Genomic DNA, 14,905 nt, shown 5'->3' with positions numbered 1-14,905 from the left:
AGAAGACCCTTGGGAGCTGTCTGGAGCACTGTTACCTTCTCTTTCCTTAATCCCTGGTGTATGGCCATCACTGGGGTTTATTTGGAGTCGGGATGCAGCTGTTTTTTGTATAGCTTCTGTGGCCTTCTGGTTTTTGTTTTTATTTCATAAAGATTTATTTCCTTTTTTCCTGCATCCTTTTCCTGTTTTTTTAATTTTCCTGTGATTCCAGAACAACCTATATAAGTTGGTTACTGATCAAATATATCAGTATATATCATATGCTGATCAAATATAAGCAAACTCTAAAGCACAAGATAATTAAAAGGTGGATTTAAATCTCTTCTAGACCACCACAGCAGCAGCATGAAAATAGATAAAACATAATAAAATACCAGAACAAGTCAATATCTGAAGAATATAATGTGATAATAATAATGGATAAGTAGTCTGCAAAGCCGGAAATATATATAAAGCCACAACCAATCTCAAAGGGCATGAATTGAACAGGGATGATTCAGCAGTAAAAGGATGTTCCGAACCCACATTGTGAACACATCCAATTCTAACTAACAAGATTGAAAAACTGTAACCATTCGGAAAAATGAAAAAGCTGTATCACTACTTGTCATAACAGAGTAAGTTACAATATTGGAAACCAGTGTGTCTAATGACATATATAAACACAGTAGGCAAAATATAACTAGAAATCGTATAGGGAAGACAGATAATGTAGTCATATTTGTCTTGAATATTTAGTGATTCAGAAACTGTTAATGAAATTACCTAAAAAAAAGAAGAGATTGAGATATGGGATATTATGTGGGACCATTACAATATTTTAGTACAAATTACATTTTATCTGCATTTCAATATAATACATATTTACAGATTATAATGGAACTCATAATTATCCAAAAGAAGCTTAGTGATGACTCATTTTAGATTTGATTAATCTGTTTACAACTAAAAATCTTTCCATTCTACAGGTACATTAACAAATTCTTCATTTTTCAACCCACTGCTATTGATCAGGTTTTCTCTCCCTCAACATGATTGTCTGTGGCCTCCTCTTTTGTCAGTATTTGCTTAAAGTTGTTATTCCGTACTGGTATCATAAAACATCTCAAAATTAGTACTGTACATTACTATAAGAAATGCCTAAAACGAAAATATTATTTGTTTTCTAATATATTTTAGTGGTCTCGTTGCATGCATGGAATAATTTTATTTTTCATGATAATAAAATGCATAAGGCTCCTCTGCATTTACAAATTGATGGCTCCCTGCGTGGCAATGCTTTGCCTTTCCTGTTCCAGTACAGCTTTTACAATGGTAAGAACAAATTGATCATCTTTTGTTCACTGTGTCAGATCATAAATACTGTATATGTATTTATATATCTATATCTTATCAAAAATGAATAGACAATACAGTATCATTTATTCATTTCTCTCTCTCTCTCTCTCTCTCTCTCTCTCTCTCTCTCTCTCTCTCTTTCTCTCTCTCTCTCTCTCCCTCTCCCTCTCCCTCTCCCTCTCCCTCTCCCTCTCCCTCTCCCTCTCCCTCTCTCTCTCTCTCTCTCTCTCTCTCTCTCCCTCTCTCCCTCTCTCCCTCTCTCCCTTTCTCCCTCTCTCCCTCTCTCCCTCTTGTAACTTCCATAGTTTTTCAATGGTAGTTTCCACTGACTGTGTTACTACATAGAGCAATTTACTATTGGCATCATTCTATGTATATGGTTAATGATTACCACATTTGATATTTTTATCATATACTATTATATGTTTTAATGTCTATATATATTGAATTTAGTACTTACTGTATATAGACAGAAAGAAACAGAAATGGAGTCGCGCCTATTGTATATTTAGACCAAACCGTAACTCCTAATATGGCTGACTAATTAAAAGCTAAACTGACCAATGGATAAAATGGAGTAAGTGCTAATAATGGATATAATTATCTGTAGTGACACAGCCTACATATAGAACAATGAAAAACACCATACTGTAAATGTTTAACCTAAAATTATACAAAAAAATATAGAATACAAATAAATTAATATATAGAAAATATATGTATATAAAAAGGAAGAACCAGTCCGCAAAACACAGTCCTCTGGACAGGAACAAATATAAAACACTCACAAACAGAGCTTGAATAAAAGCATGTATGAGATATACTCAATCACCAACACTGCAGCACAGATCCAAACGAAGCGTCCTTGGATGGTGTAGTGCCTCTTTTTCTGCAAACGATAATCAAGTGGGTATTTTGGTGTCTCAGTATACCAGATAGGGTAAACAATATGTGTCCCACAGTTCCACTTCCTCCGCTATTAGCTTGTCTCTCATGTGCCCAATGTGGGAATGTACAGAAGGGCCCGTCATTCACTCACCCTCGGATGGACAGAAGGTATGGGATTAAAGATTATGCCACATGCAATTCTGACTTTGTGTATCTCCTGAAGTGTTCTTGCGGGTTGAATACATAGGAGAAACTATACGTAAGGTTAAAGAACGGATAAGCCAGCACAAGTCTACAATACGTTGCAAGGTGCTGGATCAACCCGTGTCTGCACATTCCTTACAAGCCGGGCATAGCATAATTCAGCTGCGTTATCAGATCATAGAGGTAGTTCCCAAACCTCGATTAGGTGGTAACAGGCTACTATTATTGAAGAAAAGGGAGGCTTTCTGGATCCGTGAGCTGGGCACATTACAGCCAGGTGGCCTGAACAAGGAATACGATCTTACGAATATAGTATAACTTGGTTTTTGTAGGTCTATACTAGGCCAAGGATCAACTCGGACCAGGGATTTAAGAACGACATCCAGGGTGAGTGATAAGTGCCGTAGGTCGCTTCTTGACTCAGACCTTGCTCTGTTGGCTCCCTACATTCGGAGGATTGGGTGTAATCTCTCTTCTCTTTTAGAGGCTACCCTGTCTAGATTCTGGGCCATTTGTATCTACCGATCTGGTACCGTGTTCTGCTGTGGCAGGTTACCCATGACATCCCAGTGACATCCCAGAATGTGCAGACAGTGAGAGTGGGACTACTATGGATCCCTGTGCTATCTGCCGTACACGGTGGTGAGTGAGTGGGGTGGCAAACTTCTATACTTAAGAGGTGTAGTTTTCAGGTCCCCTGACAGGATGACTTTAGACTTTAGTATATAATGCTGGGTACCTACTGTACCATCTATTCTTTCAGTTTTATTCTATGTTTGCCTTTCTCTAGTATCTGTGCCTCGCCCCCATAGAAATTATGCTTACAATAGGGTATTTAAAATAATGAGTACACAGTGCTAGCCTCTGGAAGAAAGATGAACAGAGTTTGTGTATAGGCTACAGGGAGTACTGTTGGGGATGCATAGGATTGATGAACTCCAGTACATAGTTTTTATTCTGCTATTAGGTAGATTGTCTTTCTCTTTTTTTATTGTTGGTATTTTAGTATGTTCCATCAGGGTCCACTAGGGGACGTTATTAGGTTGCCTGTTGTATGCATCGGTGTTTGAGAATACTGACTTTTCCCTAGAGTTTTTTCTAAATAGAAGTTACTTATCTTTATCAGGGACTGAGGGCTGCCTTTGAGATATGTTTCCCTCTTGTTGTTCTCTAGGTGATGCTCATATTGGTGGCTTTTGACTGTTCACAGGAATGTTCTGCTCATGGGGTTAACTTCCCTGAGCTCTGTACTTTTTTTTTGCTACTGTTTTTTTCCTCTCCCTTCCTCTATTTCCCCCCTCTCCCCCCTGATCAATTGCTTTGTGGTTGGAGGAGTAATTAGGGTTGCGTGAGACAGGAGTGTTTGTTTACCATTTGGATGGGTTTGGTTTCCAGGGTGACTATTTAGCATGAAGCCGCCCACATTGTGCAGGGAAATATGCACATGTGCAGTAAAACATAAACAAACCTGTACTAACAGTGCAGCCCACAGTCTGAGGTAAGACTGAGGGGGGCACTATGAGGTTAATGACTTTTGGCTCTGTCCGCTTTCTGCTAGGACAATAGCATGATAGCATTTTGAAAGTTGATAAGTTATTTCACTGCATACAGCCCCTACTGGGAGGACGTAAAATTGTGTTTTAAATACAAGGGGGTTGTGGTTTTTGTCCCTCTGGAGCCACCATAGGAGAGTCAGCTGTGTTTTTGGCACCTATTTTTAATGCACTATATTTAAACCCAGTGTGAGGCACACTTTTGTAGGGGCTTGACAAAGGACCGGGAGGTCCGAAACGTTGCTCCATTTTTTCCTGTACTTCACCCCTGATGTTAATTTAATGCAATAAACCTTTTTTACATTGGATACTTACCAGAGAGTGCTGCAGACCTTTTTTCTGTTTATTATATAGATACTATACTATTTATTATATCCTGTTTGTCCCGCGCCAGTGGTCACCAATGCGTTAAGTCCCACTCTCCAGCTGAGATAGGACTGAAAAAAAATGTGGACCTCTAGGAGGGCCAATAAATATCCACACCCCTCCTTTTAGGTTGTCGTTTTCAGTCCAACTAGCTAAGGTAGATCTTACATTATTAATTTTTTCCTAGTTTGGGTTTACCTTACTGCCTTGTAGTAGTTCATGCCACATAAGTTCTCAGCCTCTCTCCCACTGAGAACCCAACTGCCCATGCCTTCAGTTGTTGCCGGTGAAGGGAAGCCAGGAAAAGGCTATACTGCATTGGACGCACAGTTAGCAGTCTAAATTACTGAGGGAAGTGCTCCCACAAGGGAACAGGACACCCGGTCTGATTCTGCTCCAAAGGGTGTGCTGAGAATTGCCAGACTCTCACATGGCTATGATATCATACAACCATGTGACCTAACCAGGATTATAAGACCCAGGCAGCATGGAGAGTTCAGTTCTGTCATGACTGAATAAGTAACAGGACAGCTCAACTAGCATAGCGCAAGGACTACATTTTGAAGTAGGATTGTTTAACCTACAATGAAGTCTAACTCCAAAGATGCTGGTCCAAAAGCCTGAGGTAAGCCCAAGGGAGTTCGTTATAGTTAGTTATAACAATATTTTACAAACATTTTTTGGGGGGGGGGGGATTAAAAGAGAGGCCAGTACTCATGATTATTATGATCAATATCCCAGGTATCCAATCAGAAGTAGCAGTTTCATGATCTGTTGAAAAGTGAAGGGTAGATTTATGAGACTGCATCTCGAAAAAAGATTGAAAACTCACCAGCGACTGAGAAAATAAAAATGTTTATTGAGCTACATAAAATTGGCACAAACAAACAAAAACAACTCTCCTCCCATACAATTCACGACCCTTATGGCATTTTCTCAAGGAGTGTAGCCTGTAGTGGTGGAGGATGCTATGGAAACCTAATCCACATAGTGAAAAGACATCTAATGTCAATTAATGTAATTAAATAAAAATAAAATAAAAAAGGATATAAATATGGAACCAATAGTAATGAGTCACTGAGTCTAGAGACTGATTCCTAAAAATGCAACAATGGTTAATAGTAAATCCACATTTATATAAAACATATACAGTTAGGTCTGAAAATAATTGAACACTGACACGATTTTCATAATTTTGGCTCTGTACGCCACCACAATGGATTTGAAATTAAACAACAGAGATGCAAAGAAGTGCAGACTTTCAATTCAAGGGGTTGAACAAAAATATTGTATGAAACATTTAGGAATTGCAACCATGTTCATACACAGTACCCTTATTTGATGGGCTCAAATATAATTGGACAAATTAAAACAATCATAAATAAAATGTCAATTTTTAATACTTTGTCGAGAATCCTTTGCAGGCAATGACTGCTTGAAGTCTGGAAAGCATGGACATCACCAAACGCTAGGTTTTCTCCTTTGTGATGCTTTGCCAGGCCTTTACTGCAGCTGTCTTTAGTTGTTGTTTGTTCGTGGGACTCTCTGGCTTAATTTTTGTCTTCAGCAAGTGAAATGCATGCTCGATCGGGTTGAGATCAGGAGATTGATTCGGCCATTGCAGAATATTCCACTTCGTTGCCTTAAAAAAACTCCTGGGTTGCTTTCGCAGTATGTTTTGAGTCATTGTCCATCTGTAAAGTGAAGCGCAGTCCACTTCGCTAAATTTGGCAGAATCTGAGCAGACAATATATCCCTTTACACTTAAAAATTCATCCAGCTGCTTCTGTCTTTTTTCACATCATCAATAAACACTAGTGACCCAGTCCCATTGTAAGCCATGCATGCCCATGCCATCACACTGCCTCCACCGTGTTTTACAGATGATGTGGTATGCTTTGGATCATGAGCCGTTCCAAACCTTCTCCATACTTTTTTCTTCCCATCATTCTGGTACAGTTTGATCTTAGTTTCATCTGTTCAAAGAATGCTGGTCCAGAACTGGGTTGGCTTTTTAAGATATTGTTTTGCAAAGTCTAATCTGGCCTTTCTATTCCTGAGGCTTATGAATGGTTTGCACCTTGCGGTGAACCCTCTGTATTTTCTCTCGTGAAGTCTTCTCATTATGGTAGACTTGGATAATGATATGCCTACCTCCTGGAGAGTGGTCTTCACTTGGCTGGGTGTTGTAAAGGGGTTTTTCTTTACCATGGAAAGGATCCTATGATCGTCCACCACTGTTGTCTTCCATGGACACTCAGGCCTTTTTGTGTTGCAGAGCTCACCAGTGCATTCTTTTTTTCTCAGAATGTACCAAACTGTTGATTTGGCCACTCCCAATGTTCCTGCTATCTCTCTGATGGATTTTATTTTTTTTTCACTTGCATTGAGAGCTCCTTTGACCGCATGTTGTGGGTTCACAGCAACAGCTTCCAAATAAGAATGCCACACCTGGAATCAACTCCAGACCTTTTACGTGCTTTATTGATGATGAAATAACAAAGGAATAGCCCACACCTGTCCATGAAACAGCTTTTGAGTCAATTGTCCAATTACTTTTGGTCCCTTGAAAAAGAGGGGGCTACATATTAAAAAGATGAAATTCATAAACCCTTTCTCCAAATTGGATGTGAATACCCTCAAATTAAAGCTGATAGACTGCACTTTAAGCCCATATTCATTATTTAACTAACTTGAATTTATTTTGGTAACAAAACTTGTATCAGTGTCCAATTATATCCGGACCTAACTGTATGTATACATATATATATATCGGTGTCAACGAGCACAGGGGGTCACATTGGGGTGACGACACCCGCACCGGCAGAGTCACCAGCAGTAGTGACACCAGCGATAAGCGCAGCGTCGGTTCTAGCAACGCTAATCGCATCAGCAGCGGCGATAGCTCCAGCTATAGCGACAGTCGTAGCGCCAGCATTGGGGGCGGCGCCAGCGGTAGCGACACCTATAGTTCCAGCAGCGGCAATGGCCGCGGTTCCCCCGCAGGCGGTTAACAACACACCTCTAGGGGCCGGTGGGCAGGCCGGGCCAGTGGACTCACCATCCTCCACGCTCCCCCTCCCTCAGGCGGCACCCGCCTCAGAGGAGCTAGCCAAGGATAAGAGGATGCCCGATGCGGCATATAAGGTCTCCTATACATCCAGACCTAGCTCAGTGGGCTTGCACTTGCTAAAAGAGGTGAAGGACAAGATATGGGCCGGGGAGTACGTAGATATATTATCTCTGCTACCAGGCTACAGGGAGGTGTTGGCCGCGTCCTCAAAGACGGGGGAAGCGAAGAAGGTGGATGTGGAAAAGAGGCTTTTCCCACACACCTTTCGCAATTGGTCTAAGTCAGCGTTTCCCAAATGGTGGGTCGCGACCCGGCACTGGGCCACGGAACCAAAATTGCCGGGTCGCAGCGAGGCTGGCCGTGCGATGTCCCCATCAAGTTAAAAAAAAATGGCGGCGATTGCCCCGCGCATGTGCAGGGAAAGCAGGGGCTCCCCCCCGCTCCCAACGTGGGACAAAGGAGGAAGTACCAGCTCCTCTGCGGCCCGCACATTATGTGGGACGGAGGGGGAAGTACTAGCTCCTACTGTGGCCTGCTTCCCCCCGCGGCCAGCTTCTTGCGCTCCCCCGAGCTCACCTCCCGTCCCAGGCAGCTGCAGCGGGGATATCGGGGGCCGCAGGGGAAAGCGTCCGGCGGCAAGGTAAGTCACCCCACCCAGTCACTGTCACCCAGTCACTCTCTCCCACCCAGTCACTCCCACACAGGCACTGTCTCCCACCCAGTCACTGTCTCCCACCCAGTCACTGTCTTCCACCCAGTCACTGTCTCCCATCCAGTCACTGTCACCCAGTCACTGTCACCCACCCAATCACTGTTACCCACCCAGTCACTGTCACACAGTCACTGTCTCCCACCCAGTCACTGTCTCCCACACAGTCACTGTCACCCAGTCACTCTCTCCCACCCAGTCACTCCCACACAGTCACTGTCTCCCACCCAGTCACTGTCTCCCACCCAGTCACTGTCTCCCACCCAGTCACTGTCTCCCACCCAGTCACTGTCTCCCACCCAGTCACTGTCTCCCATCCAGTCACTGTCACCCAGTCACTGTCACCCACCCAATCACTGTTACCCAGTCACTGTCACCCACCCAGTCACTGTCACCCAGTCACTGTCACCCAGTCACTATCACCCACCCAGTCACTGTCACCCAGTCACTCTCTCCCACCCAGTCACTGTCACCCAGTCACTGTCACCCAGTCACTATCACCCACCCAGTCACTGTCACCCAGTCATTCTCTCCCTCCCAGTCACTGTCACCCACCCAGTCACTGTCACCCACCCAGTCACTCACCCAGTCACTGTCACTCAGTCACTGTCACCCACCCAGTCAATGTCTCCCACCCAGTCACTGTCACCCACCCAGTCACTGTCATCCACCCAGTCACTGTCACCCAGTCACTGTCACCCACCCAGTCACTGTCTCCCACCCAGTCACTGTCTCCCACCCAGTCACTGTCTCCCACCCAGTCACTGTCTCCCACCCAGTCACTGTCTCCCACCCAGTCACTGTCTCCCACACAGTCACTGTCTCCCACCCACCCACCCAGTCACTGTCTCCCACCAAGTCACTGTCTCCCACCCACCCAGTCACTGTCTCCCACACAGTCACTGTCTCCCACCCACCCAGTCACTGTCTCCCACCCAGTCACTGTCACCCACCCAGTCACTCACCCAGTCACTGTCACCCAGTCACTGTCACCCACCCAGTCAATGTCTCCCACCCAGTCACTGTCACCCACCCAGTCACTGTCATCCACCCAGTCACTGTCACCCACCCAGTCACTGTCTCCCACCCAGTCACTGTCTCCCACCCAGTCACTGTCTCCCACCCAGTAACTGTCTCCCACCCAGTCACTGTCTCCCACCCAGTCACTGTCTCTCACCCAGTCACTGTCTCCATCCCACCCAGTCACTGTCACCCACCAAGTCACTGTCTCTCACCCAGTCACTGTCTCCCACCCAGTCACTGTCTCCCACCAAGTCACTGTCTCCCACCCAGTCACTGTCTCCCACCCATTCACTGTCACCCAGTCACTGGCACCCACCCAGTCACTGTCTCCCACCCATTCACTGTCACCCAGTCACTGTCACCCACCCAGTCACTGTCTCCCACCCAGTCACTGTCTCTCACCCAGTCACTCTCTCACCCACCCAGTCACTGTCACCCACCCAGTCACTGTCACCCAGTCACACTGTCTCCCTCCCACCCAGTCACTGTCTCCCACCCATTCACTGTCACCCAGTCACTGTCACCCACCCAGTCACTGTCTCCCACCCAGTCACTGTCTCTCACCCAGTCACTCTCTCACCCACCCAGTCACTGTCTCCCACCCATTCACTGTCACCCAGTCACTGTCACCCACCCAGTCACTGTCTCCCACCCATTCACTGTCACCTAGTCACTGTCACCCACCCAGTCACTGTCTCCCACCCAGTCACTGTCTCTCACCCAGTCACTCTCTCACCCACCCAGTCACTGTCACCCACCCAGTCACTGTCACCCAGTCACACTGTCTCCCTCCCACCCAGTCGCTGTCTCCCACACAGTCACTGTCTCCCACCCACCCAGTCACTGTCTCCCACCCAGTCACTGTCTCTCACCAAGTCACTGTCTCCCACCCACCCAGTCACTGTCTCCCACACAGTCACTGTCTCCCACCCAGTCACTGTCTCCCACCCAGTCACTGTCTCCCACCCAGTCACTGTCTCCCACCCAGTCACTGTCTCTCACCCAGTCACTGTCTCCATCCCACCCAGTCACTGTCTCCCACCCAGTCACTGTCTCCCACCCAGTCACTGTCTCCCACCCAGTAACTGTCTCCCACCCATTCACTGTCACCCAGTCACTCTCTCACCCACCCAGTCACTGTCACCCACCCAGTCACTGTCACCCAGTCTCACTGTTTTCCTCCCACCCAGTCACTGTCTCCCTCCCACCCAGTCACTGTCTCCCACACAGTCACTGTCTCCCACCCACCCAGTCCCTGTCTCCCACACAGTCACTGTCTCCCACCCACCCAGTCACTGTCTCCCACCCACCCAGTCACTGTCTCCCACCCAGTCACTGTCTCCCACCCAGTCACTGTCTCTCATCCAGTCACTGTCTCCCACCCAGTCACTGTCTCCCACCCAGTCACTGTCTCCATCCCAGTCACTGTCTCCATCCCAGTCACTGTCTCCCACCCAGTCACTTTCTCCCACCCAGTCACTGTCTCCCACCCAGTCACTGTCACCCAGTCACTGTCTCCCTCCCACCCAGTCACTGTCACCCAGTCACTGTCTCCCTCCCACCCAGTCACTGTCTCCATCCCACCCAGTCACTGTCTCCATCCCACCCAGTCACTGTCTCCCACCCACCCAGTCACTGTCTCCCACCCACCCAGTTACTGTCACCCAGTCACTGTCTCCCTCCCACCCAGTCACTGTCTCCATCCCACCCAGTCACTGTCTCCATCCCACCCAGTCACTGTCTCCCACCCACCCAGTCAGTTGGTGCGGGAGATGGGCATGGTGACAGGCAATGGTGGCTGCGCGGTCGCTGGCGGGCAGGGGGAGGCGGTAGAGCCACCTACTTGGATCGCCGTCCTTTCCTCTCTCCCCCGCCCCCCCCAGTCACTCACATCCGTCGCTGCCTGTAATTCACTGTGTGTGTATAGGGGAGAGTGTGTGCGTGTGTATCAGTGGCTGTGTGTGTGTATCAATATCAGTGTGTGTGTATCAGTGTGTGTGTGTGTGTGTATCAGTGTCTGTGTGTGTGTATCAGTGTCTGTGTGTGTGTGTGTATCTATCAGTGTGTGTGTGTGTGTGTGTGTGTGTGTGTGTGTGTGTGTGTGTGTGTGTGTGTGTGTGTGTGTGTGTGTGTGTGTGTGTGTGTGTGTGTGTATCAGTGTGTGTGTGTGTGTGTGTGTGTGTGTATCAGTGTCTGTGTGTGTGTGGATCAGTGTGTGTGTGTGTGTGTGTGTGTGTGTGTGTGTGTGTGTGTGTGTGTATCAGTATCAGTGTGTGTGTGTGTGTGTACCAGTGTCTGTGTGTGTTTGTTTGTAGCAGTGTCTCTGTGTGTGTATGTGTATCAGTGTGTGTGTGTGTGTATCAGTGTCTGTGTGTGTGCGTGTGTATCAGTGTGTGTGTGTGTGTGTGTGTAGCAGTGTCTCTGTGTGGCTGCGTGTGTGTCAGTGGCTGCGTGTGTGTGTGTATCAGTGGCTGTGTGTGTGTATCAGTGTATGTGTGTGTATCAGAGTCTGTGTGTGTATCAGTGTGTGTGTGTTTGTATCAGTGTCTGTGTGTGTGTGTGTGTGTGTGTGTGTGTGTGTGTGTGTGTGTGTGTGTGTGTGTGTGTGTGTGTCAGTGGCTGCGTGTGTGTGTGTGTGTATCAGTGGCTGTGTGTGTGTATCAGTGTCTGTGTGTGTATCCGTGTCTGTGTGTGTATCAGTGTGTGTGTGTGTGTGTATCAGTGTCTGTGTGTGTGTGTGTGTCAGTGGCTGTGTGTGTGTGTGTGTGTGTGTGTGTGTCAGTGGCTGTGTGTGTGTCAGTGACTTTGTGTGTGTGTGTATCAGTGGATGTGTGTGTGTGTCTGTGCAGGCCAGCTGTGCCTGTGCGTGGTCAGTGTCTGTGTTGGTCTGTCTGTGTGAGTGTCTGTAGGTTAGTGACTGTGTGCGTCTGTGCAGGTCAGAGAGAGAATGGAAGGGGGGGGGGAGAGAGTATAGAGGGGATTGGGAGAATATATGAAAACTGTATGGACATTCATATCTGTTTTATTTTACCTATAAGCGATAACATTTTTAGTGGGTCACGAAGGAGAAGTTCAAAAATAACCGGGTCACGAAAAAAAAAGTTTGGGAAACGCTGGTCTAAAGCATTTGTTATCCTGGCTGGAGTAATTGGGGAGAAGGATCCCCAGGCGTGCGCATCGCTCTTTACATATCACGACATGATCGAGGAAGCACACCACACTTACGGGGGAATGGGTTGGTGTACATATGACCAGTGCTTTAAGCAATCAATGAAGGCCCAAGAGGAGGTGATACCATGGAACGTCAAGGACGTCAACCTGTATCTGCAGTTTGTGTCTGGGGGTGGGGCAGATTCCTTTCGAGGGAGCGGCTCCGGAGGTAGGGGGACATGGCGGAATAACGTACCAGGGACTAGCCAGTCGCTGCGCACCAACTCGGGCGTCTTTTGGCCGTTTAACCAGTCCAACTGCACGTACGACAACTGCCGTTTCCAACACATCTGCTCCTTTTGCGGCGGCCGCCACGCCCAGGCAAAGTGTTTTAAGAAGGGCGGTCGCAGGGGGAGGGGCGCAGAGAGGAAATTTGGACGCGAGGGCAGCGACACCAATAATCATCGCCAATTTGGCACCGTGGCTAGCAAGGTATCCCAATAGGGAGGCAGCCCAGCTACTCTTAGCTGGGTTTAAGGAGGGGTTTAGGATCCCGTTTGAATATCAAGCGGGATCTGAGTTTAGCCAGAATTTGAAATCGGTCAGGACACACGGTGACGTAGCTAGGAAAAAGGTCTGGAAGGAAGTCGAATTGGGAAGGATGGCTGGCCCCTTCGAGTCCCCTCCCTTGCCTAATCTCAGGATTTCCCCATTGGGAGTGGTCCCCAAGAAAGAGGCCGGGGAGTATAGGTTGATACAACACCTATCCTACCCCGAGGGGTGATCGGTAAACAACGGCATTGACAGGGAGTTGTGTTCGGTGTCTTACGCGAACTTCGATCAAGCCGCAGCGCTGGTAGAAAGGATGGGAGCAGGGGCTCTATTGTCAAAAGCTGACATCAAATCGGCCTTCAGACTCTTGCCAGTCCACCCCGAGTGCTTTCATTTGCTAGGCTGCATGCTCGAAGGTCAGTACTACATAGACTTATGCTTACCAATGGGATGTGCGCTTTCTTGTTTTTATTTCGAGACATTTAGCACCTTCCTAGAATGGGTGGCCCGGAAGAGGGTGCAGGCAGCGGGGATCATGCACAACTTGGACGACTTCCTTTTTGTTGGCCCCAGGGGTTCGGACTTATGCGCTAGGTGGCTGTTCGAATTTTCAGCCCTGGCGCGCGAGTTCGGCGTTCCTTTGGCCAACGAGAAGACGGTGCGGCCAACAACCACTCTTACCTTTTTGGGCATAGAAATCGACTCTGAGGCGATGGAGTACAGGCTCCCTCCGGAGAAGCTGGTCGCCCTAAGCAGGCTTCTCCGCGAATTCATAGCCCTCAAGAAAACATCATTGAGGCACTTCCAGGCGCTGCTAGGCCACTTAGTATTTGCTGCGCGCGTAATGCCGGCCTGGAGGGTTTTCGCCAGGCGCCTCTCTGCAGCAACGGTCGGGGTGAGACGACCCAACCACTTCATCCGCATCACCGCCGAAATCCAAAAAGACTTGACGGTGTGGCTGCATATTTTAAAGGATTATAACGGCAGAACCTTGTGGCGAGGTCCCCCATCCAACAACACAGAGTTGCAGTTGTTTACAGATGCCTCAGGGTCAGTCGGTTTTGGGGCCTACTTCGGTGGGGCATGGTGCACGGAGCGGTGGCCTCCCCACTGGCGGGGGACGCCGCTCATTAAGAACTTGGCGTTCTTGGAACTATTTCCCTTGCTCATCGCAGTGCGCCTGTGGGGTCACTTATTCGCGAATAAGCAAGTAATTTTTTGGACAGACAACATGGGGGTAGTGGAAGCCGTGAACAATTTCGGCTCACGCTCCACGCCGGTGCTGTCCCTTCTACGCTGTTTCGTACTGGCATGCTTGCAATTGAACATTGCGTTCAAGGCTCGACATGTCCCGGGGGGTGGCGAATAACATTGCTGATGCCTTATCCTGGTTACAGATGGCGCTGTTTCGGAGACTGGCCCCCGAGGCGGACCTAATCGGCAGTCCATGCCCTGCAGACCTTTGGGTGCTGGCGACGACCCAGTAATCTCGTTGGTACGATCATCGTTGGCTCCGGGTACGTGGCGGGCCTATTCGGCAGCGTGGCGCGATTATCAAAGTCTGGCAGGGAAATTGGGTCTCGACGTATTGGGAGTCGGGACCTTGCTATTATTTGTCCTAAACTTAAGGGCAAGGGGTTTAGCGGGAGGATCCATAGGGAAAAAAGTGACAGGGGTCTCCTTCTTTTTGCAGCTAGAGGGCAAGGGGACCCAACGAAGGCATTTATCGTCAAAAGGGTCCTAGCGGGGATAACAAAGGGGACGACGACAAATAACAGCAGAAGGCCAGTGACACCAGCGATATTAGAAGGTTTAATGCAGACCACAGACAGAGTGTGCCTATCGGGGTTCGAGGCGAAACTTTTCCGGCTGGCGTTTGCATTGGCTTTCTTCGCAGCGCTGCGAGCCGGGGAGCTGGTGTGCGCGTCGCGCAAGGGCGAGGGAGGGATGCAGTTTGAGGACATAGTCTTAGGAGAAGGGTGGGTCAAACTACACGTAAAAAGGTCAAAAACAGACCAGCAGGCGAGGGGAGCATGGATATCTTTGCTA

At 47.9% G+C, this 14,905-nt stretch overlaps 1 protein-coding gene across 1 annotated transcript in view; it reads left to right on the top strand.

The window, feature by feature from the left end:
* The first annotated feature begins 1,194 nt into the window (after window positions 1-1,194).
* LOC142487294 (polycystin-1-like protein 1) overlaps window positions 1,195-14,905 on the top strand; it is a 174,770-nt gene continuing 161,059 nt past the window's right edge. The window contains exon 1 of the mRNA XM_075586349.1: window positions 1,195-1,314. Within this exon, the coding sequence (XP_075442464.1) occupies window positions 1,216-1,314 (99 nt within the window). The 5' untranslated portion in view covers window positions 1,195-1,215. The remainder of the gene's footprint in view (window positions 1,315-14,905) is intronic.

Source organism: Ascaphus truei, chromosome 2 (genome assembly GCF_040206685.1).
Source record: "Ascaphus truei isolate aAscTru1 chromosome 2, aAscTru1.hap1, whole genome shotgun sequence".
Lineage (NCBI taxonomy): Eukaryota > Metazoa > Chordata > Amphibia > Anura > Ascaphidae > Ascaphus > Ascaphus truei.
The sequence above is the reverse complement of the archived record's forward strand: the minus strand, read 5'-3'. Positions and strand labels throughout refer to the sequence as shown.